Genomic DNA, 27,879 nt, shown 5'->3' on the forward strand with positions numbered 1-27,879 from the left:
GAGCTGAAGTCCTTTAAGAGTTAACTGCCTGCTTTTCTGTGGCTAAATAAGCCTCATCTCTCCCTTTCGCAAGCATTGTAAGAACTGCTTATCCAGCGGTACAGCTACAAAGTCACTAGGCAAATAGTCTGAAATCAGAAAACATAGTATTCCTTAAAAAATAAAAAATAGTACGATCCATGTCTCAATTAAATTAGCGTCTTTGTTTCTCACTTCTACAATATACTTCCCCCTACACAGATCTCCCCCCGCCCCACAAAATACTTAAAAAACATCCAAACTCTTTGTTCAAAACACTCAGTCCTTTCAATGTTCATCCGACCGGGTGGGTACACCTAAATAATTAAGCAATTCCTCCTCAACCCCTCGGTCTCTCTAATTCCTTAATTATCCCACTACACAGAAACCAATCCTTTCGTCCCAAGGCACATCCTAATGAGGAGAAAAGATGTGGCCAGGCTGCTGCCAGTTTGTGGTATCGCACATTGGCCTTGGCTCTGCCTCAGGGGGAGCCCCGACAGGTGTGTTCCTGAAAATCAAAGGGATCCTGCCATGCTGGCGATCAAATTTCAACACACCCCAGTCCTTGGCAGAGGGAACAAGGTGTTTCACCAAGCTTAGGGTAGAAAGGAGATATGAGCACAGGCAGGGATCTGGCTCAGCTCTGTGTGCTGGTCCTTTCACTCTCGCGGCTTTTCAAAAGAATCAAGGCTGGGCGCGGTGGCTCACGCCGGTCATGCCAGCACTTCGGGAGGCTGAGGCGAGTGGATCATGAGGTCAGGAGTTCCAGACCAGCTTGGCCAAGATGGTGAAACCCCGTCACTACTAAAAATACAAAAATTAGCCGGGCGTGGTGGCGGGCACCTGTCATCCCAGCTACTCGGGAGGCTGAGGCAGAAGAATCTCTGAGGCAGGACAATCGCTTGAACCCGGGCTGCAGAGGCTGCAGTGAGCCGAGATCACGTCGCTGCACTCCAGCCTGCACGATAGAGTGAGGCTCCGTCTCCAATCATCATCATCACCATCTTCATCATCATCATCAAAATAGGCCAGGCACAGTGGCTCACGCCTGTAACCCCAGCACTTGGGGAGGCCGAGGTGAATGCACCGCTTGAGACCAGGAGTTCAAGATGAACCTGGGCAACGAGGCGAAACCGCGATTCTACAGAAATTAGCTGGGTGTGCTGCTGCACACCTGTATTCCCAGCTACTGGGGAGGCTGAGGCAGGAGAATCACTTGGGCCTGGGAGGCGGAGGTTGCAGTGAGCCGAAATAACACCACTGTACTCCAGCCTGGGCGACAGAGTGAGAGCTTGTGTCAAAAAACAAACAAAGAAACAAAGAATCAAACTACACCCAGTCTCTGCTTGGAGAAATTCTCAAAAAACCATCTCAATTCGGCCGGGCGCGGTGGCTCAAGCCTGTAATCCTAGCACTTTGGGAGGCCGAGACGGGCGGATCACGAGGTCAGGAGATCGAGACCATCCTGGCTAACACGGTGAAACCCCGTCTCTACTAAAAATACAAGAAAATTAGCCGGGCGAGGTGGCAGGCGCCTGTAGTCCCAGCTACTCAGGAGGCTGAGGCAGGAGAATGGCGTGAACCCGGGGGGGCGGAGCTTGCAGTGAGCCGAGATCGCGCCACTGCACTCCAGCCTGGGGCACAGAGCAAGACTCTGTCTCAAAAAAAAAAAAAACAAAAAAAACCATCTCAATTCAAACAGCCCAGGAAGGGATATGCATTTTTTAAAAAAATGTAAGGTACCACACATAAACACGGCTGAGAAAAGCACTTAGCATTTGGATGGCCAACAGGTATATGAAAAGGTGCTTTTAGCAAAAGGTACTCAGCCAGGCCTGGTGGCTCACGCCTGTCATCCCAGCACTTTGGGAGGCTGAGGCACGCGTATCACCTGAGGTCAGGAGGTCGAGACCAGCCTGGTCAACATGGTGAAACCCCATCTCTATTAAAAATACAAAAATTAGCCGGGCGTGGTGGCACACGCCTGTAATCTCAGCTACTCAGGAGGCTGAGGCAGAAGAATCGCTTGAACCCGGGAGCCAGAGTTTGCCGTGAGCTGCGATCGCGCCACTGCACTCCAGCCTAGGTGACAGGGTGAGACTCCGTCTCAAAAACAAACAAAAAAATAAACAAAGAAAAGGTACTCAACATCACTAACCATCAGGGAAATGCAAATCAAAATCACCATGAGCTATCATCACACACCAGCTAACATGGTATTGTCAGAAGGCTGTTTTGTTTCTGTTTTTTTATGTTATTATTTTTTTTTTTTCTCTTTGAGATAGAGTCTTGCTCTGTCGCCCAGGCTGGACTGCAATGGTGTGATCTCAGCTCACTGCAACCTCCGCCTCCTGGGTGCAGGTGATTCTCCTGCCTCAGTCTCCTGAGTAGCTGGGGTTACAGGCCCCCGCCACCACGCCTGGCTTATTTTTGTATTTTTAGTTGAGATAGGGTTTCACCATGTTGGCCAGGCTGGTCTCCAACTCCTGACCTCAGGTGATCCACCCGCCTTGGCCTCCCAAGAAGTGCTGGGATGACAGGTGCGAGCCACCGCACCCGCCAGAATGATGATTTCTATCCTTGATTACAAGTGTTGGGGAGGGTGTAGAGAAAAAGGGGCCCTCTTACACCATTGGTGGGAACGTGAATTAGTACAGCCACTATGAAAAACAGTACAGAAGTTCCTCAGATCATTAAAGATAAAAGCACCACATCATTCAGCAATCCCACTACTAGGCATAGACTCAAAGCAAATGAAATCGGTGTATCAAAGAAACGCCTGCATTCATACGTGCATTGCAGCACTACTCACAGGAGCCAAGATATGGAAACAATTTAGGCGTCCAACAACACACAAAAGGATAAAGACAATATATACCTATGCCCGATGGAATACTATGCAGCCGTAAGAAAGGAGGAAACCCTGTCTCCTGCAGCAACATGGATGGAACTGGAGGCCATTACTCTAAGGGAAATCACTCAGAAACCGAAAGTCAAATCCCATTGTTCTTATGTCGAGTCCAACTTCCTGGGTCCGATGCACAGACTTTGGCTGAAGGACGGATGAACAAATGCACTCAGACACAGGTTTGCAGTGAAAGAGTGGGCTAGGGGATGGGGCCGCTCCCAGACACGGAGCAGGGTGTTGTAAAGAGTCAGCAGCTGCCGGGTGCGGTGTCTCACGCCTGTAATCCCAGCACTTTGGGAGGCCAAGGTGGGCGGATCATGAGGGCAGGAGATCGAGACCATCCTGGCTAACACAGTGAAACCCCGTTTCTACTAAAAATACAAAAAATTAGCCGGGCGTAGTGGCAGGCGCCTGTAGTCCCAGCTACTGAAGAGGCTGAGGCAGGAGAATGGCATGAACCCGGGAGGCGGAGCTTGCAGTGAGCCGAGATGGCGCCATTGCACTCCAGCCTGGGCAATAGAGCAAGATTCCGTCTCAAAAAAAAAGAATCAGCAGCCGTGGCTTTGACAAGCTGGCACTGCGGGCCTTTATTTAGTAGAGATTTAATGACAAAGGCCTTGAGTCAACACATTCGTGGGCAATTCATATGGTTGTCCCCCTAACCTGGAGAGAGGGACAGAGTAGTTCTGTGCGTGGATGATTAAAGGCCAGGTTCTGATGTGTAAGTAAACTAACTTATCTAGATCAGTTTCTTTACATTCCCCTTGTTATCTAACCTAAGCTTTCAGGCACCAGATAAGAGAATCTGGCTGCCTACAGCCAAATCTTATTCTGAAGGGTTCGTAAAATGTTCCGGCCTTCCAAGAAGGTTTACATCTTTCTACAATTTTTCCCACCACCCTGACCGACCTCTTGCATTCTTCCTTATAAGTGGGAGCTAAATAATGTGTCTATATGGACAGACAGTGGAATAACAGACATTGAAGAGTCAGAAGGGCGGGAGGTGGAAGAGGGGCAAGGGATGAAGAATTACCTCTCAGGTACAATGTACATGATTCAGGGGTTAGCTATACTAAAAGCCCAGACCTCACCACTACGCCATTCATCCATGTAACAAAAACTGTACTTGCGCTGCCTACATGTATACAAATGAAAAGTAAAATAATCAAATAAAAGGACAGAGCATTGAGAATCTGGAAGGATATTAGAAAGTTGTGTGCACACCTTGCTCAGTGTGAACAGGCAGAAAGAGCACACCAGAATTTGGTCTGGCACCTGGTCGAAAATCTTAAGGGCAAGCACATTCCTGTTTGAGTTATCTTTTTTTCTTTCTTTTTTGTTTTGAGACAGAGTGTTGCTCTGTCTCCCAGGCAGTCCTGGGTTCAAGCGATTCTCCTGCCTCAGCCTCCCGAGTAGTTGGGATTACAAGCACACGCCACCATGCCTGGCTAATTTTTGTATTTTTAGTAGAGACGGGGCTTCACCATGTTGGCCAGGCTGGTCTCGAACTCCTGACCTCAGGTGATCCACCTGCCTTGGCCTCCCAAAGTGCTGGGATTACAGGCGTGAGTCACCATGCCTGGCCTAATTTAGCTTAAGTCAAGAACTCCCGACCAGCAGAGGCACCTCCTGGCATGTGCCCTGGAGGTCAACAAGAAAGGACAATGGCTCCTGATCCCCGGGGAACCCACATTTGACTAAGAGTGCAAGCTACCAGCACATCCGCACGCCTTTCCCAGCAGGTGTCGGAGCTGAGCGATGCTATCTTCGCCTTGCCTTCACCATTTCCTGCTCTACGATGGGGCCAGAAATCCCCAAAAGAAATTGCAAAAAGCAGAGGCATCGCTCCCAAATGCCACTTGGCACATGACCGAAGCTCAGCCATGCACCACGCAAACGACCTGTCCCAAGGGGGGAAAAAAAGCCATTGGAGTATCTCTCGGTACCTTTGTCGTTCAAGGTTTCTTCTTTTATTTTGCTTACAACTTGTTTGGCTTTGCTGTCATTATTTCCAGCTAAAAGGATAAAAAGAAAAAAGATACAGTGACTTGGATGATCATCCAGAAACTATTAACTGCAAAAAAAAAGAGGTTTTTAAGAGAAGTATAACACAAATTTGAAATGTGCCTTTGATGGACTTCCCTTTTTGCTAGCGTTTAACTTGACAGTCATTTTGGCAGACTAAAGCTATGCATTTAAGAGCCATTTTCTTTAGCCTGCATCGGCAGAAAGTACGAATGCATTTCACATTCTACTTTTCAATAATGACAGGGACTCAGGGCACCTGCTGGCGTAATTTGCACGTGAGAGCTGAGAATAGCATAAGCATAAAAATGTGCATTAAAATGTCAGGGTGGAAATGGAATTTTCAAAGGAGCTTTTACGCTAGGAACATCCCAGTGTGCACTCACAGACTGCGCAACGCACGTGATCACAGACCGCGCTTCCTACTGCGTGCTCACGATTTCTTTCTTTTTCTCATTTTTAATTGTACTTGAAGTTCTGGGGTACATGTGCGGAAAGTGCAGGTTGCTTACACAGGCATACACGTGACATGGTGGTTTGCTGCACCCATCAACCCGTCATCTAGATTAGGTATTTCTCCTAATGCTCTCCCTGCCCTAGCCCTCCAAACCCCTGACAGGCCCCGGTGTGTGGTGTTCCCCTCCCTGTGTCCATGTGTTCTCATTCTTCAGCTCCCACTGATGAGGGAGAAGATGCGGTGTTTGGTTTTCTGTTCCCGTGTGAGTTGGCTGCATGCTCAGGATTTCTTATTCCTGTCTCTGCAGCTCTGTAAAACTCTTCAAGTGAGGTTTCAGGAATATGCCTTTAGAAGGATGGAAAGAGGTGTTTTGCCTACAAGGCATGTTACAGCTAAAATAAAGACGAGGAAATCTGGGGTGAAAGAACATTAATTAGGTGTTTATTATTAGTATTATTATTTTTTTTTTTGGAGACAAAGTCTTGCTCTGTTGCCCAGGCTGGAGTGCAGTGGCGCGATCTCAGCTCACCACAACCTCCACCTCCCCGATTCAAGCAATTCTCCTGCCTCAGCCTCCCGAGTAGATGAGATTACAGGCACCTGCCACCATGGCTGGCTAATTTTTGTATTTTTAGTACAGACGGGGTTTCACCATGTTGGCCAGGCTGGTCTTGAACTTCTGACCTCAGGTGATCCACCCGCCTGGGCCTCCACAGTGCTGGGATGACAGGCATGAGCCACCACACCCGGCCTGGTTTCTTTAATGTCTTAGGAAGTGAACGTGTGTTAAACAGGAGACTATAGTCTGATCTTTTCATACTCATTTTTTCAAATGTCTTTGACCAGGGAGGTTGCATTTTAAGGTGTTTCTGAAGGGGCAGCTCTTGAGGGGAATGGAGCTTGGCAAATTCTTCCTCCTTCAGCCTCATCCTTCATTAACCTGTTGGCAACGTGTGGCGTTAACTGCTTTCCAAGGTGAGCAAAGCCCAAAACTCCCTTTCAGAGAGGGTCATGGAAAAAGTGTTGAGAGAAGGGAGATGAGATCTAGCAGGTGAAGTGCACAGGCTTCAACAAGAACCTCCTGGGTGCCAGGAGAGCTGGAAGGGAGGATCAGGACACCAGCTTCAAACAGCTGACCTGCAAGGAGCAGGTACCAAGGGGGTGGGGCCAGTCTATCTCCATCCTACCTGCACCCAGCCCGAGCCAGTGAGGTATTCCGAAGTACAGCACCATCCCCGGCTCTGCGTGAAAATACATGACCAAACAATCGCTCTCTCTGGCATTCCTGCATGCTGAGTCAACATAGTGTGTTGAATTTACACACTCCAACACAAGTAAGACACCATGCGGTTTGATATCCTACCATTGTATTCGGTATTCTTTCTTCTGGATTAAGGCCACGGGCTCCCAAATTAACTACCAGAATGCACTTTTCAAAAAACAATGAGAAGTGTTTTCAGCAAGGAGTTAAAAAATATCTAAGAGAGGAGAGGCAGTGAAACAATTGAAGTTGGAAATGTGTTTGGCTCCAGCGGGAGACGGCTAAGATCAATAGCGTGAAGCCCATCCTTCGGGGCAGAGTAAAAGGAATATCTAAATTGGCACTCCCTTGAAGGAATTCAAAGTTTCAAACATCAGAAGACTGAAGCTGCCAAGGTAATTTGCACCTTTGACTTCCTTAAAGAAATAGAACATGATATACTGTCGTCATATATTTGCTTTCGGAGTCTTTTGGCGCTGAGGAGGTGGCAGGCATTTCAGGGAGGTGGGTTTCGAGGGGAGGGAGAGGAAGAAATAGCCTGAAAGCTATATTCCATCTATAAATGTCTTATGCATCCAACACAAAACAAAACAAGAAAGGATAAAAAAATTCAAAGTCAAGGTAACCTTTACACTGGGGCCTTGTACATTCATGAGCTGATTTATGAAATCTCATGAACTTTTAAAATCTAAGTAGTCATCCACTGCTGGGCAGCTCTGCTGTATCAGTCATCACAAGATCAAAGGGTGCGGCCAGGCACGGTGGCTCACACCTGCAATCCCAGCACTTTGGGATTTGGGAAGCTGAGGCGAGCAGATCACGAGGTCAGGAGTTGAAGACCAGCCTGGGCCGGGCGCGGTGGCTCAAGCCTGTAATCCCAGCACTTTGGGAGGCCGAGACGGGCGGATCATGAGGTCAGGAGTTCGAGACCATCCTGGCTAACACGGTGAAACCCCGTCTCTACTAAAAAATACAAAAACCTAGCCGGGCGAGGTGGCGGGCGCCTGTAGTCCCGGCTACTCGGGAGGCTGAGGCAGGAGAATGGCGTAAAAACCCGGGAGGCAGAGCTTGCAGTGAGCTGAGATCCGGCCACTGCACTCCAGCCTGGGCGACACAGCGAGACTCCGTCTCAAAAAAAAAAAAAAAAAAAAGAAGACCAGCCTGGCCAACATAGTGAAACCCGGTCTCTACTAAAAATATAAAAATTAGCTGGGCATGGTGGTGCATGCCTGTAATCCCAGCTACTAGGGAGGCTGAGGCAGGAGAATCGCTTGAACCAGGACCCGGGAAGCAGAGGTTGCCGTGAACTGAGATCAGGCCACTGCACTCCAGCCCAACTCTGGTGACAGAGCCCAACTCTGTCTCAAAACAAACAAACAAACAAAAAGCCAGACATGGTGGCAGGCGCCTATAATCCCAGGTACTCTGGAGGCTGAGGCAGAAGAATCGCTTGAACCCAGGAGGCGGAGGTTGCAGTGAGACGAGATCGTGCCACTGCACTCCAGCCTGGGCAACAGAGCTAGACTCCATCTGAAAAAGAAAAAAAAAGGAAAATCAAAGGGAAACATGCTGGAAGCCGGGACGAAGTAAGAAGGAAGCCTCCACCTTCCCATGAAAGACCAACGTGGCCAGAAAAAAGCTGGGAGCATCAAAAAAAGCCAGGCGAAGCGATTGTTTGGGAAGACCACCTTCATGGGCAGGGCATTTTCCATGGCGGCACAGTCAACACTGGCATAGGACAGAGGCAGCACATTGGAGGAATGGAGAAGGTGGGGTGGCATGTGCGATATCTTCTTCGGCCAGCGTCACCTTCAGCAATTGTCTCCTCAGATCTGGAGGGAGCTTCTTTAAGGAACTGGATGTGGGACATTTGCTGGAGTCGTTCCTGCATTTACTGAGCAACTGCTGCATGTGCAGAGAAACACCACACACAAGTCCCCAACACAGTGCATCTGCCTTCTGCTCCATCCCTCGTGTTTAGGGGTCTGGGGAGGGAAGGCATTACATGTTCTATGTGCAATGGAAATTGGTACCGTCATTACGGAAAACAGTGGAGATGGGGTTTCACTCTGTTGGCCAGGCTGGTCTTGAACTCCTGACCTCAGGTGACCCATTCGCCTTGGCCTCCCACAGTGCTGGGATGACAGGCACGAGCCACCACACCCAGCGTGGTTTCTTTCATGTCTTAGGAAGTGAATGTGCATTGGACAGGAGACTACAGTTGGATGTCGTCGTCATTTTTTTTAAGTATCTTCGACCAGAGAGGTTGGATTTTAAGGTGTGTCTAAAGGGGTGGCCTTATTTTTTTTTTTTTTGAGAGTTCCTCAAAAAATGATCAATACACCTACCATAGGATCTAGCAACCTCACTCCTCCGTATAGATCCAAAGGAAATGAAATTAGCACTTTGCAGAGACATCTAGACTCCCGTATTCATTGCAGATGGGTGCGGTGGCTCACACCTGTAATTCCAGCACTTTGGGAGGCCAAGGCAGGTGGATAACCTGAGGTTGGGAGGTTGAGATCAGCCTGACCAATATGGTGAAACCCCGTGTCTACTAAAAATACAAATTAGCTGGGCTGGGTGGTATGTGCCTGTCATCCCAGCTATTCAGGAGGCTGAGGCAGGAGAATTGCCTGAACCTGGGAGGCGGATGTTGTGGTGAGCCGAGGTCACGAAATGGCACTCCAGCCTGGGCAACAAGAGCGAAACTGCATCTCAAATAAATAAATAAATAAATAAATAAATAAACCTACCATATGATCTAGCAATCTCACTCCTCCGTATAGATCCAAAGGAAATGAAATGAGCACCTTATGGTGATATCTACAGTCCCATGTTCACTGCAGCCTGACTCACAAGAGCCAAGCTATGAAACCAACCTAAGTGTCCACCTAAGGATATGTGGACAAAGAAAACGTGGGATTCTACACCATGGAATACCATTCAGCCTTTTAAGAAGGGGAACCTGTCCTGTGATACAATATGGATCAACCAGGAGTACATCACATTAAGTAAAATAAGCTGCAGAAAGCCAAATCCCACATGATCTCACCCATATGTAGAGGCTCCAGAAGTCGAACTCACAAGAAAAAGTATTATGGTGATTACTGGCCGGGCACAGTGGCTCACGGCTGTAATCCCAGCACTTTGGGAGGCCAAGGCGGGTGGATCACGAGGTCAAGAGATCGAGACCATCCTGGCCAACGTGGTAAAACCCCGTCTCCACTAAAAGTGCAAAAGTTAGCCAAGTGTGGTGGTGTGCACCTGTAGTCCCAGCTACTCGGGAGGCTGAGGCAGGAGAATTGCTTGAACCTGAGAGGCAGAGGTTGCAGTGAGCCGAGATCACATGACTGCACTCCAGCCTGGCGACAGAGTGAGACTCCATCTCAAAAAAAAGAAAGAAAGAAAAGAAAAAGTATTATGGTGATTACCAGGTGCTAGGGGGGTGGGTTGGTGACATTTTGGTCAAATGACACCAAAGGTCAGTTTGACGGAAGGTATAAGTTCAAGAGATCTATTGTACTAAAGGTAACTAAATTAGTGACTTATAGTCTTGAACTTGACTATAATTAGTCACAGTGACTATAATTCATATTTGAAAATTGCAAAGAGAGTAGATTTTACGTGTTTCCAAAAACACACAAAAAGAAACACGTAAGGTAATGGATATGCGAATTAGCTTGAATTGGCCATTCCAGATGGAAACATATATCGAAATCACACTTTGTACACCATAAAAATATGTCACTTGTTTTTGTCAATTAAAATAAGTAAATAGATAATGAAATACAAGTTTAAATATTTTACATGTATCACATGTACTATTCATGGACAACACAAAGTATATGTGGCACAAAGTCACTTTTAAAAGACAGTTGCAATTTAGATAACCTAACCCAGCTAGACTTCCTGTGACCTACAAAACTAGATTTCATGATGACCAACACAACCGCACCTCATCATACTCTAACCCAACTAAATCTCATTAGGACCGGCCAAAATACACCTCATCATACCCTAACCCAGATAGATCTGATTATACCTTAACCCAACTAGACCTCATCATGACCTAAGCCAACTAAATCTCATTATAACCTAGCCCAAATAGACCTCAACGTGACCTAATACAAATATATATCTTTATGACTATACCAAATAGACCTCATCAAAACTTAACTGAATCTCATCATGACCAACCACACTAGACCTCATAACTTAACCAAACTAGACCTCATCATGACCTAATACAACGAGATCACATCATTACCAACCCAACTAGACCTCATCATGACCTGACACAGCTAAATCTCATTATAAACCAGCCCAACAAGATCTAATCATGACTGACTGTGACTAGATTTCATCATGACCAACCCAACTACCTCCTCATGACCTAACTAACTCTCATAATGACCAACCCAACTATACTTCATCATAACTGAACCCAGCTTAACTACATCATAACCTAACCCCACAAGACTTCATTATGACCTAATACAACTGCATCTCATCAAGGCCAACAAAACTAGTCCTCATCATGACCTAACAAAATCTCATCATGACCAACCCAAATAGACCTCATCACAACCTAATCCAAGTAAATCTCCTCATACCCTAACCCAAGTAGAATCTATCATGACCTAACCAAACTAGACTTCATCATGACCTAACCAAACTAGACCTCATCATGACCTAATACAACTAGATCTCATCAAGACCAACCCAACTAGACCTTGTCATGACCTAATTATATATCATGACCAACGAACTAGATCTTATCATAATATAATCCAACAAGATTACATCATGACCAACCCAACTAGACCTCATCATAACCTAACCCAACTAGATCTTATCATGACCTAATACAACTAGATCCCACCATGAGCAACACAACTAGACCTCATCATAAACAAGCTACATCTCATTATGACAATGAACTAGATCTCATCATAACCTAACCCGCCTAGATCTCATCATGACCTAATACAAGTAGATCTCATCATGAACAACCTACCAGATCGCATCATAGCCTAGCCCAACTAGACTTCATTATGACCTAATACAACTAATTCTCATAATGACCAATCCCACTAGACCTCATCATGACCGAACCAAATTGGACTTCATCATAACCTAACCCAACTAGACCTCATCATGACATGAGACAACTAGATCTTATCATGACCTACCCAACTAGAACTCATCATGACCTAACTAGAGCACATCATGACCAACCAAACAGATCCCATTATAACTTAATCCAACTAGATCTCATCATAACCTAATACAACTAGATTTCATCATGACCAATGCACTAGACCGCACCATATCCTACCACAACTGGATCTCATCATGACCTAATACAACTAGATTTCATTATGACCAACCCATCTAGACCTCATCATAACCTAACTAGATCTCAACATGACCAACCAACTAGATCTCATCATAACCTAAACCAACTACTACTCATCATGACCTAGTACAACTAGTTCTCATCATGACAAACCCAACTAGACCTCATCATAACCTAACTAGATCTCAACATGACCAACCAACTAGATCTCATCATAACCTAAACCAACTACTACTCATCATGACCTAGTACAACTAGTTCTCATCATGACAAACCCAACTAGACCTCATCATAACCTACCCCAGCTACATCACATCATGACCTAATACAACTAGATCTCATCATGACCAACCAACTAGATATCATCGTAACATAATTCAATTAGATCTCATCATGACCTAATACAATAGATTTCATAAAGACCAGCCCAACTATACCTCATCATAACCTAACTCAATTAAATCTCCTCATACCCTAACCCAACTAGACCTCATCATGACCTAACCCAACTAAATAAACCTCAGCATAATCTCACCCAACTAGACCTCATCATGACCAAATACAACTAGATCTCATCACGACCAACCCAACTAGACCTCATCATAACCTAACTAGATCTCATCATGACCAACCAACTAGATCTCATCATAACCTAACCCAACCAGATCTCATCATGACCAACCCAACTAGACCTCATCATAACCTAACCCAACTAGATCTCATCATGACCTAATACAATTAGATCTCCTCATGACCAACCCAACTGGACCTCATTATAGCCTAACTAGATCTCATCATGACCAACCAACTGGACCTCATCAGAACCTTACCCAACTAGATCTCATCAGGACCTAATGCGACTAGATCTCATCAGGACCAACCCAACTAGACTTCATCATAACCCAACTAAACTTCATTATAACATAATTAGACCTCATCACTATCTACCCTTCCTGAGGACTGTACAAGAGATTTCTTATATTGGAAAAAAGCAGTATAATTTCAAAACAGAAACAAAAAGATTTTGAGCCCAAACCAGAGTCACCAATCTGTGGCTAAACCTGGTCTGCAGCTAGATATTGTACAAAAAAGTTTTACTGGAACACAGACTTTCCTGTTGTTTTAAATATTACCTATGGGTGGTTACTCACTCCTAGGGCAGAGCTCATAGTTATGAGAGAAACATATGAACACATTTATTACCGGTCTCTTTACAGAAAAAGTTTACCAACCCCACCTACATCTTAGATGACATTCCATTAAGCATTATGAAAAAAAATGATCCCCCACCAAAACAATATTTTGAAACAATGAAACTAAGATCTTGTGGACAGATGGGAATTTGAACAACTGATATATGTGCCTCATCATATTAATGTGCTTCAGTTGGACCCAGGTTATAATCTGAATTATTTTACAAGTAGTTGATTATTCTTTAAATATTAATAAATTTTTAATTAAAAATTTGAAGTTAAATATGCTCATCTCTTATTTTGTATTTAATATAAAATTCATTGTGTTCAATGATTTTTTTCATTAATTGACTTTGAATCAAACTGTCTTACAAAATGAAAAAATGCCTCTCTCAGAATAAATCCAATTATCCTCAAAGTCACACAGGGGAGATAAGACTGAATAATTGATTGGATTGACTTGAAGGGTCAAAACTGTAACTCACAGTGAAAATTAAACACTGACATCAGGAGCTCTGTGGGAAAGGAGACAGGTAGGGTGCAGATGTGGTGTTTACTTTCTGTTTATCTCCAGAAAAAAGGCACATTGGTGCTGACATACACTGCTCCTGATGCTCAGTAAACATCATCTAAATGAAGTGGTAACACTTGAGACTCCCATGCACATGCACCAGAAGCTTGCTCACATGTCTTCATTGCTTTGTTCCTACAAAGTCCTCGGTCAACTAGACCTCACTGTGACCTAACCAAACCACATATCATCATGATCTAACTCAACCTGTCATCATGATCTAATCCAACAAGACTTTATTGTGTTGTATTCAACTACCTCATGATGACATAACCCAACTAGACCTCATCATGACCTAACCCAACTAGACCTCATCATGATCTATCCATTAGGCCTCATCATGACCTTCCCAACTAGATCTCATCATGCTCTAACCCAATTAGACCTCATCATGACTTACCCAACTAGACATCAATGTGACCTAACCCAACTAGAACTCATTGGTTCTTAACCCAACTAGACTTCATCATGACCTAGCCAAACCACACATCATCATGATCTGATCCAGCTAGATCTCATCATGCTATTACTGAAGTAGACTTCATTAAGACCTAATTAAATCACACCTCATAATGATCTAACTCAACCAGTCATCCTAATCTAATCCAACAAGATTTCATCAATGTGACAACTAGACCTCAATGTGACCTAACCCAACTACATGTCGTCAGGACCTAACTCAACTAGACCTCATCACGACCTACCCAATTAGATCTCAGAGTGACTTAGCCCAACTAGATTTCATCATGACCTAAATAAGTCACACATCATCATGTCTAATCCAATTATATCTCATCATGCTCTTATGGAATTAGACTTCATTAAGACCTAATCAAACCATTCCTCATAATGACCTAACTCAACCAGTCATCATGATCTAATCAAACAAGACTTCATTACATCCTATTCAACTACTTCATCATGACATAACCAAAGGAGACATTATCATGATCTAATACAACTAGACTTCATCATGACCTGCCCAACTAGATCTCGTCATGACCAAACCAAACTGTACCTCACCATGATCTAACTCAACCAGACATCATCACAACCTCATACAACTAGACTTCATCATGACCTGCCCAACTAGACCTCACCATGACCAAACCAAACTGCACCTCATCATGATGTAACTCAGCCAGACATCATCACAACCTCATACAACTAGACTTCATCATGACCTGCCCAACTAGATCTCGTCATGACCAAACCAAACTGTACCTCACCATGATCTAACTCAACCAGACATCATCACAACCTCATACAACTAGACTTCCTCATGACCTGCCCAACTAGATCTCATCATGACCAAACCAAACTGCACCTCATCATGATGTAACTCAACCAGACATCATCACAACCTCATACAACTAGACTTCCTCATGACCTGCCCAACTAGATCTCATCATGACCGAACCAAACTGTACCTCACCATGATCTAACTCAACCAGACACCATCACCACCTAATACAACTAGACTTCATCATGACCTGCCCAACTAGATCTCATCATGACCAAACCAAACTGCACCTCATCATGATGTAACTCAATGAGACGTCATCACAACCTCATACAACTAGACTTCATCATGACCTGCCCAACTAGACCTCATCACGACCGAACCAAACTGTACCTCACCATGATCTAACTCAACCAGACATCATCACAACCTAACACAACTAGACTTCATCATGACCTGCCCAACTAGATCTCGTCATGACCAAACCAAACTGTACCTCATCATGATCTAACTCAACCAGACATCATCACAACCTCATACAACTAGACTTCCTCATGACCTGCCCAACTAGATCTCATCATGACCGAACCAAACTGCACCTCATCATGATGAAACTCAATGAGACATCATCACAACCTCATACAATAGACTTCCTCATGACCTGCCCAACTAGACCTCCTCATGACCTCAACCACCACGATGAGGCAAAAAAGCACAAAGAAATGGGGTGTTTTCTTCCCTTCCTAGTTTAATGAAGAATTAAACTAATAATTAAACATTGCCTAGCTTAATTAAGAATTAAGAAGACGAAAAGATCATTGCACTGGAGGAGACACAAGGTCAAATATAACCAGTATTGGATGTAAGTCCTCCCATCTTTGTTCAATCTTGAGGGTCTCTCTTCACCCTACTCCACCATCATTGAAGCCACTAGGCCCACATCCAGCCAACCTTCAGAGAATACCTATTGCTCTCCCTGTTCGAAAAATCAGCATCATTTTGACCCAGTCATCTCAAATATTGGCAGAAGTCTGAGACACGGAAAGTCCTGCAAAGTTTGTCATGTCGTTAATGACAGAGCAGATATCCACCTAGCATGGATGGTCAAAACCAAGGGTTGGAATCCATCACCATCTCACAGTCTCCACGCTGAATCTCAGAACCCCTCCTGTCCTACGTCTTGTCTCTGATTTCCTCAGGTCCCAGGGAGATGTAAACAGATCATGAAAGTGCTCAAGTTCATAAGAACTTCTAGAAATATTCTCTCAGATGGGCACCCTCTCTCACAGGGTCTCCTCATCTAAACCCAATCCTTTTGCATCTAGAGGGGGTGCAATAAACTGAATGTTTGTATCCGTCCGAAGTTCCTACGCTGAAACTCTAACATCCCTGGTGACTCTGTTGGGAGGCAGAGCCTTGTGGGATGATTAGGTCATGAGAGTGGAGCACCATGAATGGAATTAGTACCCTTATAAAAGAGACCCCATCCAGTTTCCGCCACATGAGGACACAGGAGAAAGTGGCCATCCACAACCTAGAAGACAGACTACACCAGAATCTGACCATGCTGACCCCCTGGTCTTAGGACTTCCAGCCTTGAGAACTATAGGACAATAAGTTTCTCTGGTTTGCAAGCCACTCGGTCTGCAGTATTGTGTTACAGCAGCCCAAACACACCAAGACAGGAGAGTTATGGACATGGATGAACTTGACAATTTCAAGAAATTGTCATAAACTTTTAACTTCTCCCAGTCTATTATGAGAATGGGGCCGGGTGCAGTGGCTCATGCCTGTAATCCCAGCACTTTGGGAGGCCGAGGCAGGCAAATTATGAGGTCAAGAAATCAAGACCATCCTGACCAATATGGTGAAACCCCCTCTCTACTAAAAATACAAAAATTAGCTTGCCGTGGTGGCACACACCTGTAGTCCCAGTTACTTAGGAGGCTGAGGTAGGAGAATGGCTTCAACCCGGGAGGTTGCGGTAAGCTGAGATTGTGCCACTGCACTCCAGCCTGGGCAATAAGAGTGAAACTCCATCTCAAAAACATAATAATAAAAATAAAATAATAAAATAAAATAAAGAGAATGGGGCCAGGTGCAGTGGCTCACGCCTGTAATCCCAGCACTTTAGGAGGCTGAGGCGGGCGGATCACGAGGTCAAGAGATTGAGACCATCTTGGCCATCATGGTGAAACTCCATCTCTACTAAAAATACAAAAATTAGCTGGGTGTGGTGGCGCACTCCTGTAGTCCCAGCTACTTGGGAGGCTGAGGCAAGAGAATCGCTTGAACCCGGGAGGTTGAGGTTGAAGGGAGCTGAGATTGTGCCACTGAACTCCAGCCTGGGCAACAGAGCGAGACTCCATCTCGAAGGAAAAAAAAAAAAAGAATGGGTGAAAAAATGCTCAAGTGGGAGTTAGATACAACTTTGAGTAAAAGAACGGCTTGATGGAAAGAAAGAGACTGAAATAGACCAAAAAGTGCTCACCTGCTCCCAAAGCCCAACAAATCATTAATCCAACAAGATTTCATTACCTTCTACTCAATTACCTCATTATGATATAGCCAAACAAGATGTTATCATTATCTAATAAAACTAAGCTTCATCATGTGAAACAGTACACACGTCTGTATACTATTTTACAAACCCTGAAGCCCATGAGAGAAAGATGGTTGTATGAGGAAGGGAACTGCCTGTACAAAATTATTTTAAAAGTGTCCGGGCACAGTGGCTCACACCTGTAATCCCAGCACTTTGGGAGGCCCAAGCAGGCAGATTGCTTCAGCTCAGGTGTTCGAGACAAGTCCGAGCAACCTGGTGAGACTCCGTCTCTACTAAAACTACAAAAAATTAGCCAGGCCTGGTGGAGCACACCTGTGGTCCCAGCCACTTGGGAGGCTGAGGTGGGAGGATCGCTTGAGCCCAGGAGGCAGAGGTTGTAGTGCGCTGAGATCATGCCATTGCACTGCAGCCTGGGTGACGGAGTGAGACCCTGTCTCAAAAATGTGAAAGTTGAGAAGAGCCATGACACAGAAAAATTTTAAGTTGTGCACTCATGTTTTGCAAAAGCCAAAAAGGCTCAAACTTAAGTGAAGGACAGAGCAAGGAGCCATGTGCGCTGACATGAACCACGCATCTCCAGGGAGAACAAACAGAAGGCCAGATGGGCTGAACGTGGGGTTTCCCCCTCTGAGTCAAAGACTCCTGGGGATTCCCGCATGAAATTCAGGAGGTTAGCGTCAGCAAGGTTGGCATTTTCTTCTTTTGCAAATGAAGATGAGAAAACACAGAGGTGTGGGCAGCAGCCATGCATTTGCACCAGCAGAAACTGCCACGGAGATTTTTGGATAGAGCCAACTCAAAGCCAAGTGGATGGCCATCGAGAGCAGCTATTGAAACACACGAGGCTCAGAACCAGAGCAATAGCTGCATGAGGATATCACAGTTTCTATCGGATAGATTTTGTGCATACGATGATGTGGAGAGCTCAGTTTTTCCTTATACTTTTTACATGCATGTCAACTTCATTGATTCGTAATATGATGACTTTTAGCCTGTACAATGAGGCATCAACAGACATCCAGAGGTTCAAGGCCCGGAAAGGCTCCGTGCTGAGCCCCTGGTCACCAGATCAGACTCATGCTCTTACGCTTGAGCCTTTTTGGCTTCTGCAAAGGTGTTCAAGGCCCAGAAAAATCTCTGTCCTGGACAGAGCTCCTCCAAGATAAGGAAGAACTGAGACGAATTCATGTTGAAATCTCCAGCCCTAAGCATTGTTTATGATCCATGACCATCTTTCCATAAATGACAACAAGGGAAAGAAGGAGAAAGAATGGCAGAAAGGAAGAAGTCAGTCAATAATGGGCATTGGGTTTGGAAAGTCTTTTTTTTTTGAGACAGAGTCTCACTCTGTCGCCCAGGCTGCAGTGCAGTGGCGTGATCTCGGCTCACTGCAACCTCCGCCTCCCTGGCTCAAGAGATGCTCCTGCCTGAACCTCCCAAGTAGCTGGGATTACAGGCATGCACCATCATGCCCAGCTACTTTTTATATTTTTAGTAGAGACAGGGTTTCACCATGTTGGCCAGCATGGTCTCGATCTCCTGACCTCGTGATCCACCTGCCTCGGCCACCCAAAGTGCTGGGATTACAGGTGTGGGCCATTGTGCCCGGCCTGGAAAGTCTTAAGTGAATATGATCCTGCATATCTAAAACCAGACCTACAGTATGATGTTTATAAAAGCAGACGTCATATAACAGTCTTTCATTAAAAGCAAAGGGTGCCCAGGCATAGTGGCTGACACTTGTAATCCCAGCACTTTGGGAGATCAAGGTGGGAGGATCGCCTCAACCCAGGAGTTCCAAGACCAGCTTGGGCAACATGGCAAGAGCCTGTACCTCCAGAACAATTGGTTTATTTTTTTGAGACCGCGTCTCACTCTGTCACCCAGGCTGGAGTACAGTGGTGCAATCTCGGTGCCCAGCCGCCAAAATAATTTTTTTTAAATAAGCCGGGGCCAGACACAGTGGCTCATGCCTGTAATCCCAGCACTTTGGGAGGCTGAGGCGGGCAGATCACCTGAGGTCAGGAGTGTGAGACCAGCCTGGCCAACAAAGCGAAACCCCATCTCTACTAAAAATACAAAAATTAGCCGGGCGTGGTGGTGGGCACCTGTAATCCCAGCTACTCGGGAGGCTGGGGCATGGGAGTCGCTGGAACCCGGGAGGCAGAGGATGCTGTGAGCCGAGATTGTGTCGCTGCATTCCACCCTGGGTGACAGAGCAAGACTCTGTCTCAAAAATAAATAAATAAATAAATAAATAAATAAATAAATAAATAAATAGAGTTTGGCATGGTGGTGCGTGCCTGTAGTACCAGCGACTCGTGAGGCTGAGTCAGGAGGATTGCCTGAGGCCAGGAGTTTGAGGTTGCAGTGAGCCATGATTACATCACTGCACTGCAGCCTGGGCTGACAGAACAGGATCCTGTCTGAAAATAATTAATTAAAATTCAGGTGGGGTCAACAGTGAGCATCATACGCATTAAGGTTTTTATTTTTCCAAGCTCATCTCCGCACATCATTTAAGCTAGCTGATTTAAACTTCCCCAGGTATGCAATTGATGCTCCCTCCCCCTCCCCCATCCCCTCCCCATCCCCTCTCCTTCTCCCTCCCCCACCACCTATTCTTCCCACACCCCCTCTCCTTCCCCCTCCCCCACCTCCTTTTCTTCTCCCACCCCCTCTCCTCCCCCCCACGCCCTCTCCTTCCCCCTCCCCCACCCCCTCTCCTTCCCCCCCGCTCCCTCTTCTTCCCCCACCCCCTCCCCGTCCCCTCTCCTTCTCCCTCCCCCACCACCTATTCTTCCCCCACCCCCTCTCCTTCTCCCTCCCCTGCCCCCTTTTCTTCCCCCACTCCCTCTCCTTCCCCCCACCCTTCTCCTCCCTCCCCCACTCACTCTCCTTCCCCCTCCCCCGCCCCCTCTCCTCCCCCCTCCTTCTCCTTCACCCACCCCCTCCCCCTCCCCCCCTCCTTCACTGACAATAGTAGAATGGGTTAATTCCAACTGTCCTCTTGTTCCCAGTTGAAGGGAGACCTGAAGAGGTCCCACCTAAAGAGGAGTCAGAGCTCATGATAAGCTTTTAGAGAGATTTTCAAAAAGAAGAGCAGAAATCAAACATCGAGTGTCTACAGGGCATGGATGCAGAAAAAACAAGTATCCCACAAAATTGTTCAGATTCTGTCAGGAGGTTGTGTTTGAACAAAATTCAGAAATTGAAGTCCTAAACCCCAGGACCTCAGAATGTGACTGTGTTTGGAAATAAGGTCTTTAAAGTGGTGATTAAGGTAAAATGAGGTCACTAGAGTGGGCCCTGATCTAATCGAACTGGTGTCCTTATAAGAAGAGCATATGAGGACACAGACACACACAGAGGGATGACCCTGTGAGGACACAGAGAGAAGACGGCGCCTACAAGCCAAGGAGAGAGGCCTTGGGAGGAACCAGCCCTGCCCACCCCTGGATCTCAGACTTCCAGCCTCCAGGACTGTGGGAGAATCAATGTCTGTTGTATATAAGCCGCCCATTCTATGGTAATTCTGTGATAGCAGCCTGAAATAAACTAAGACATCTCAGGAGAAGAGGAGATGAAAACACACAGAGAAACGACCCTGTGAGGACGCGGGGAGAACACGGTGTCTCCAAGCCCAGGAGAGAGGCCACAGGAGGAACCAGCCCTGCCCTCATTGTGATATTAAACATCCAGCCTCCAGAATTGTGAAAACTAAATTTTGGCTTTTTATTAACCTCCAGTCTCCTTCAGATACTTTGTTATAGCAGCCCTAGTAAAGTAATAAAGATATATGGTTATTTTCTTCCAGGAAACCATGTGAAAAAAAACACAGGATCGATATGGAAGCAGCACATATATCTATTTCCAAAAGAGTACAACAATTTCCTGTGTTTTCCAGGTTTTGAATATCACCTTTATGAGTTTTGTGGACCTGACTGAATTTTCTATATGCAAATCAACATTTGCATACATGTCTAAATGAACAACTAAGTAGCTCACGTTAGGTATAAAATACAACTAACTGCCAGGCATGGTGGCTCACACCGGTAATCCTAGCACTCTGGGAGGCCAAGGCAGGTGGCTGGCTTGAGCTGAGGGGTTCAAGACCAGCCTGGCCAGTGTACTGAAACACCATCTCTACTAAAAATACAACAATGAGCCGGGCGTGGCGGTGCCTGTCTGTAAACCCAGGTACTCGGGAGGCTGAGGTGGGAGAATTGCTTGAACCCAGGAGGTGGAGGTTGCAGTGAGCCGAGATCGCAGCACTGCAGTCCAGCGTGGGCCGACAGACTGAGACCCTGCCTCAAAAACAAAAACAGCAACAACAACAAAACCCAAAAAACAAAAAACACAAGTAACTGTCAAAGTCATCACCTATGATAACATGCATGCCGAGTCTCGCCAGATGCTTCGCCGTCGAATAGCCGATGCCATCTGTCCCTCCCGTCACGATGGCCACACGGTCAGGTTGTCGGGGGAAACCTGAAAAAGAGGAAGAGAAAATCATCAAACTAAGATTTAAAAGCAGAGCACATATTTGTAAGAATTAAGCCTCCAGAGACGCAGGATGCCAAAGGGAGGGATGGTTCCATTCCTTCTGCTTCTGTTCCTCTTGAATTCCCACAGGCTCAGGAGGCATGGATGTATTAAAGTGGATTAGTCTCGCGTAATGACAGTGCAATGAAAAACCCCCTGATAAATCCCGTCATCCCCCACGAGTCCCTGGCAGGCGCTGGAATATGCCGTCCATGTGACCGGCAGAAAGGCCTGCAGCATGGATACCCTTTCAGAGGCGAGCGAGAATCCTGAACTAACCTCTGGTCTCGGGGCAGCACCGGGCAGGACACCTTTGTTGGTTTGCGTTGTAAAATGTAGACTTTATCGGGATGTAGGCATGGTGGGGCCAACAGATCAGGAGGCTGCTCTTGAGCAAGTGGTTTGTTACTCACAGGTCCCAAGAGGAGGGGCGTGTCACGCCACTCAGGACCACACAGGGGCACACCCAGTTTGGTCAGGTGGGAAGACAAAGGGGACAAGAGCTCTCCTTGTGGTTTCCAAGGGAAGGAACAGGTGAGGAGGCTTAGCGCGGGCTGGTGTGAATGATTTCAGCGGACTCCACAGGGGCTGTCCCTGACTCTCGGGTACCTGGTTTTGGGGTGGTTACGGCAGGCGGAGAGTGACGTGGAATAGGCAAGCCCAATAAAGGAGATGGTTGGGGGCGGATTCTGGATTGGTGGGTTTGCATACGAAAGACAGGCTCACAGATGGGTTGTTCACCACCTCCGGGGATTCACTAGCCGTGGGAGGGGCAGGGTCTCTAGGGCTGACACGGTCACGGAAGTCATGCATCAGAACCCAGAAAATAAAAGACATGGTAAATACGGTTTGCTTCAAAGCTGCTGAGGGCACAGGTGCAGAGAGCATCTCACCTGAATTTCTGGCTAAGACAAGTGATCCACATTTGGACAGAGATTTGTATTTCTTTTTCTTCCTTCCATTTGTCCTCCCTGCCTTCTCTCCATCTTTCCTTCCTTCCTTCCCTCTTTCCTTCCTTCCTTCCTCCTTCCTTCTCTTTTTCCTTTCTTCCTTCATTCTTTCCCTGCCTCATTCCTTCCTTTCCTCCCTCTCTCCTTCCCTCCCTCCTTCTTTCCTTCCTTCCCTCCCTCTTTCCTTTCTTCATTCCTTCCTTCCCTCCCTTTTTCTTTCCTTCCATTCTCCTTCCTTCCTTCCTTCCCTCCCTCTTTCCTGTCTTCATTCCTTCCTTCCCTCCCTTTTGCTTTCCTTCCATTCTCCTTCCTTCTTTCCTTCCTTCCTCCCCTCTTTCCTGTCTTCACTCCTTCCCTCCCTTTTTCCTTCCTTCCTCCTTCCTTCCTTCTTTCCTTCCTTTCTTCCCTCCCTCTTTACTTCTTTCCTTTCCTCTTTCCCTCCTTTCTTCTTTTTTTCATATATTTATTTTTTATTATACTTTAAATTCTAGGGTACATGTGCACAACGTGCAGGTTTGTGACACATGTAGACATGTGCCATGTTGGTGTGCTGCACCCATTAACTGGTCATTTACGTTAGGTATGTCTCCTAATGTTATCCCTCCTTGTCTCACTCCTTCCTTCTTCTTTTCCTCTTTCCTTCACTCCCTCTTTCCTTCCTTTATCCTTCCATCCTTTCCTCTTCACTTCTCTCACTTTTTCCTTCCTACCTTCCCTTCCCTTCCTCTTTACTTCCTTCTCTCACTCTTTCCTTCCTTCTTTCCCTCTTTCCTTCCCTCCCTCTTTTCTTTCTTCCCTCCCTCTTTCCTTCCTTTCTTCCTCCTTCCTTCTGTCCCTATTCCAACCCTTCCCTTCTTCTTTTATAAAATATGTGCAGAGCCCACACTCGGTGCCCAGCATGCAGGGAACGAACTAGACCGACATAAACATGTTCTCTGCCTCCAGGAGATTTCGTTCCCCTGGGTAAGATGCCATCCATTGTAAATACACAGATGTGTCTGGCAATAAGCCAGAACTTTCCAGATCTCACACCTTCCAGTTATGAGTGAACTTCAAAGGAAACCCCGAGCAAAGGAAGAAGAGGAGAGGTCGATGCGGTGATTCTGGATGGAGGGTGAGAGGAAAACCCTCCGAGGAGGGCCTCCTGAGCTGATGCTGTGACGGGGAGAGCAAAAGCCCAGCACGCCTGCGATATTCCAGGAAGAGGAAGGCGGCTGGCTGGAGCCAAGCACGTGGAAAGAGGGAAGAGAGGAGGGAAGAAGGTGCAGGGGCACCCCGCACAGTTCGTGAGCTTCTTTCTCTCCGGCAGACCGGGCGTCATCACAGGGCTCTGAGCTGAATCTGTGATATGTTTCACAGGAAGGAATGAAGGGACAGATTCATGGAGAATCCCCTCGAGCTGGAGGAAGACATGGCTATCAAGGGTCCCCTGCAGCAGTCCCAGGGATTGACGGGGGAGCTCGGCCACAGTTCAGCACAGGTGGTATGAGAGGTGGTGGATTCAGAACGTGTCTCACAGGTGCAGGCAACAGGTGTGCTGGTGGGAGTCAGACATCTGGTGTGCAAAGTCAAAAACCAATCCCAAGGCAAGGACAGAGACGGGGACACGATGAGGCAAGAATGAGTCCTTGTACGGGGGGCTGAGAAAATGCAAGAAGGGAACTTCCATGAATTCCCTGGAGAAGGGAAGACTGACGGAAAAGTGGATTTCGTAGGCAGGAAGTCAGGCAAGTCGCTTTCTGTGAATTATTACAGACACATATGACCTTTTTCAAGTTTTGTGCAGGAGATTATTTTCTTCAACATATTTGGAATGTTCTTTATTAAAACATTAAGCCTGAGTGTCCACCAACAGATATTCTGATTTTTTAAAATACGGCACATATATAACATGGAATAGTACGCAGCCATGAAAAGGAATGAAGTTGTGTCTTGTGCAGCAACACAAAGTGAACTAGAGACCATTATCCTAAGTGAAACAACTCAGAAACAGAAAGTCAACTACCACACGTTATCCCTTATAAGGGGAGTTACATAATGTGTACACATCAACATAGAGCATAAATTAATAGACATTGGGGACTCAGAGGTGTCACAGGGTGGGATGGGATGAGGGACGAGAAATTACCTATTGGCTACCATGCGCGTTATTTGAGTGATGGCCTCACTAAAAGCCCAAACATTAGCACTATGCAATATATTCGTGTAACACAAGTGTACTCATACCCACGAATCTATAAAAATACAAAGGTAATTTAAATAGCAATAAGGATTATAAATCATTCTGCTATAAAGACACGCGCACACGTATGTTTATTGCGGCACTGTTCACAATAGCAAAGACTTGGAACCAACCCAAATGCCCATCGATGATAGACTGGAGTAAGAAAATGTGGTACATAGACACCATGGAATACTACGCAGCCATAAAAAAGGATGAGTTCGTGTCCTTTGCAGAAACATGGATGAAGCTGGAAACCATCCTTCTCAGCAAACTCACACAAGAACAGAAAAGCAAACACCGCATGTTCTCACTCATAAGTGGGAGTCAAACAATGAGAACACATGGACACAGGGAGGGGAGCATCACACACCGGGGCCTGTCAGGAGGTGGGGGGCTAGGGGAGGGAGAGCATTAGGAGAAATAGCTAATATTGATGACGGGTTGATGGATGCAGCAAATCACCATGGCGCCTGTCTACCTATGTAACAAACCTGCACATTCTGCACATGTACTGCAGAACTTAAAGTGTAATAAAATAAAATAAAATAGAATAAAATAAAATAAAATGAAAAGGCCTATGCTACTTTTACATTTTGCCTTTCCCAAGTGTAAAAAATTTCGTGTCTCCTCTCCCCCAAAAATAATTCCTATGTTGAAAACATTCCATCGCCAGGGTGACGGTATGAGGAGGTGGGGCCTGTGGGGGAGGCTCTTCAACATATAATTTATTTGTCAGCCTGTACACTTCATTGACAGTATTGTGTGAACAGTCCTCTCGGTGTGTAAGACTTTTACTATTTGGCTTGATACACGCGTGAATCGATGAAAAGTTCTGTCCACCTAGAACACTGCATCATAAGTTTTCCACACGCTTAGGTTTTCTGCTGTATTCCTCGTAACCCAAAGGTAGGAGTTGTACAATGACATTCCCATGTTCCTGACCCAAGCTAAGGGACTTGGAATTACTACATGTAGTCTCAGTAGATGTATTGATGTTCTTAATTTACTAAGTTTATTTTAAAAATCGGAATATATTATTAAATCCTAATTACAAACACGCACGCTATGCTTATATGCTGTGTGTGTATAAGTCTGTGTCTGTGTGAGCGTGTGTCTGTGTGTGTACATGCTGTGTGTGTATAAGTCTGTGTCTGTGAGGGTGTGTGTGTGTGTACATGCTGTGTGTGTATAAGTCTGTGTCTGTGAGGGTGTGTGTGTGTGTACATGCTGCGTGTGTATAAGTCTGTGTCTGTGTGAGGGTGTGTGTGTGTGTGTACATCCTGCGTGTGTATAAGTCTGTGTCTGTGTGAGGGTGTGTGTGTGTGTGTACATGCTGCGTGTGTATAAGTCTGTGTCTGTGTGAGGGTGTGTGTGTGTGTGTACATGCTGCGTGTGTATAAGTCTGTGTCTGTGTGAGGGTGTGTGTGTGTGTGTACATGCTGCGTGTGTATAAGTCTGTGTCTGTGAGGGTGTGTGTGTGTGTACATGCTGCGTGTGTATAAGTCTGTGTCTGTGTGAGGGGGTGTGTGTGTGTGTGTACATGCTGCGTGTGTATAAGTCTGTATCTGTGTGAGGGTGTGTGTGTGTGTACATGCTGCGTGTGTATAAGTCTGTGTCTGTGTGAGGGTGTGTGTGTGTGTACATGCTGGGTGTGTATAAGTCTGTGTCTGTGAGGGTGTGTGTGTGTGTGTACATGCTGCATGTGTATAAGTCTGTGTCTGTGAGGGTGTGTGTGTGTGTACATGCTGCGTGTGTATAAGTCTGTGTCTGTGTGAGGGTGTGTGTGTGTGTACATGCTGTGTGTGTATAAGTCTGTGTCTGTGTGAGGGTGTGTCTGTGTGTGTACATGCTGCGTGTGTATAAGTCTGTATCTGTGTGAGGGTGTGTGTGTGTGTATATGCTGTGTGTGTATAAGTAGGTGTCTGTGTGAGGGTGTGTCTGTGTGTGTACATGCTGGGTGTGTATAAGTCTGTGTCTGTGAGGGTGTGTGTGTGTGTGTACATGCTGCGTGTGTATAAGTCTGTGTCTGTGAGGGTGTGTGTGTGTGTACATGCTGGGTGTGTATAAGTCTGTGTCTGTGAGGGTGTGTGTGTGTGTGTACATGCTGGGTGTGTATAAGTAGGTGTCTGTGTGAGGGTGTTTGTGTGTACATGCTGCGTGTGTATAAGTCTGTGTCTGTGAGGGTGTGTATGTGTGTGTGTATATGCTGCGTGTGTATAAGTCTGTGTCTGTGAGGGTGTGTCTGTGTGTGTACATGCTGGTTGTGTATAAGTAGGTGTCTGTGTGAGGGTGTGTCTGTGTGTGTACACACATATTTCTCAGCCCCAAAATGCCAACTTCCTAGTCGATAAAGAAAACACTAAAATCTTCCAGCTAAAGTTAGAAAAGCAGCAAGTGTCCATCCTGTTCTCTGTGATGCTTTTTTTTTTTTTCTTTTGAGCTGGGGTCTCGTTACACTGCCCAGGCTGCAGTGCAGTGGTACAATCATAGCTTGCTGCAGCCTCGACCTCCTGGGCTCAAACGATCCTCCTGCCTCAGCCTCCCAAGTAGCTG

General features: G+C 46.0%; 1 protein-coding gene across 5 annotated transcripts in view; it reads right to left on the bottom strand.

Moving 5' to 3' along the window:
• LOC105478059 (polyprenol dehydrogenase) overlaps window positions 1–27,879 on the bottom strand; it is a 338,117-nt gene that overhangs the window by 190,081 nt on the left and 120,157 nt on the right. For all 5 annotated transcript variants that reach the window (XR_011618493.1, XR_011618495.1, XR_011618494.1 and 2 more), the window contains exons 2-3: window positions 21,991–22,098; window positions 4,876–4,944 (exon numbers count right to left, since the gene is read on the bottom strand). Coding sequence is in view for 1 of the 5 variants with exons in the window: in XM_071089377.1 (XP_070945478.1) it covers window positions 4,876–4,944; window positions 21,991–22,098 (177 nt within the window). In the remaining 4 variants the exon portion in view is untranslated. The remainder of the gene's footprint in view (window positions 1–4,875; window positions 4,945–21,990; window positions 22,099–27,879) is intronic.

Source organism: Macaca nemestrina, chromosome Y (assembly GCF_043159975.1).
Source record: "Macaca nemestrina isolate mMacNem1 chromosome Y, mMacNem.hap1, whole genome shotgun sequence".
Taxonomy (NCBI): domain Eukaryota; kingdom Metazoa; phylum Chordata; class Mammalia; order Primates; family Cercopithecidae; genus Macaca; species Macaca nemestrina.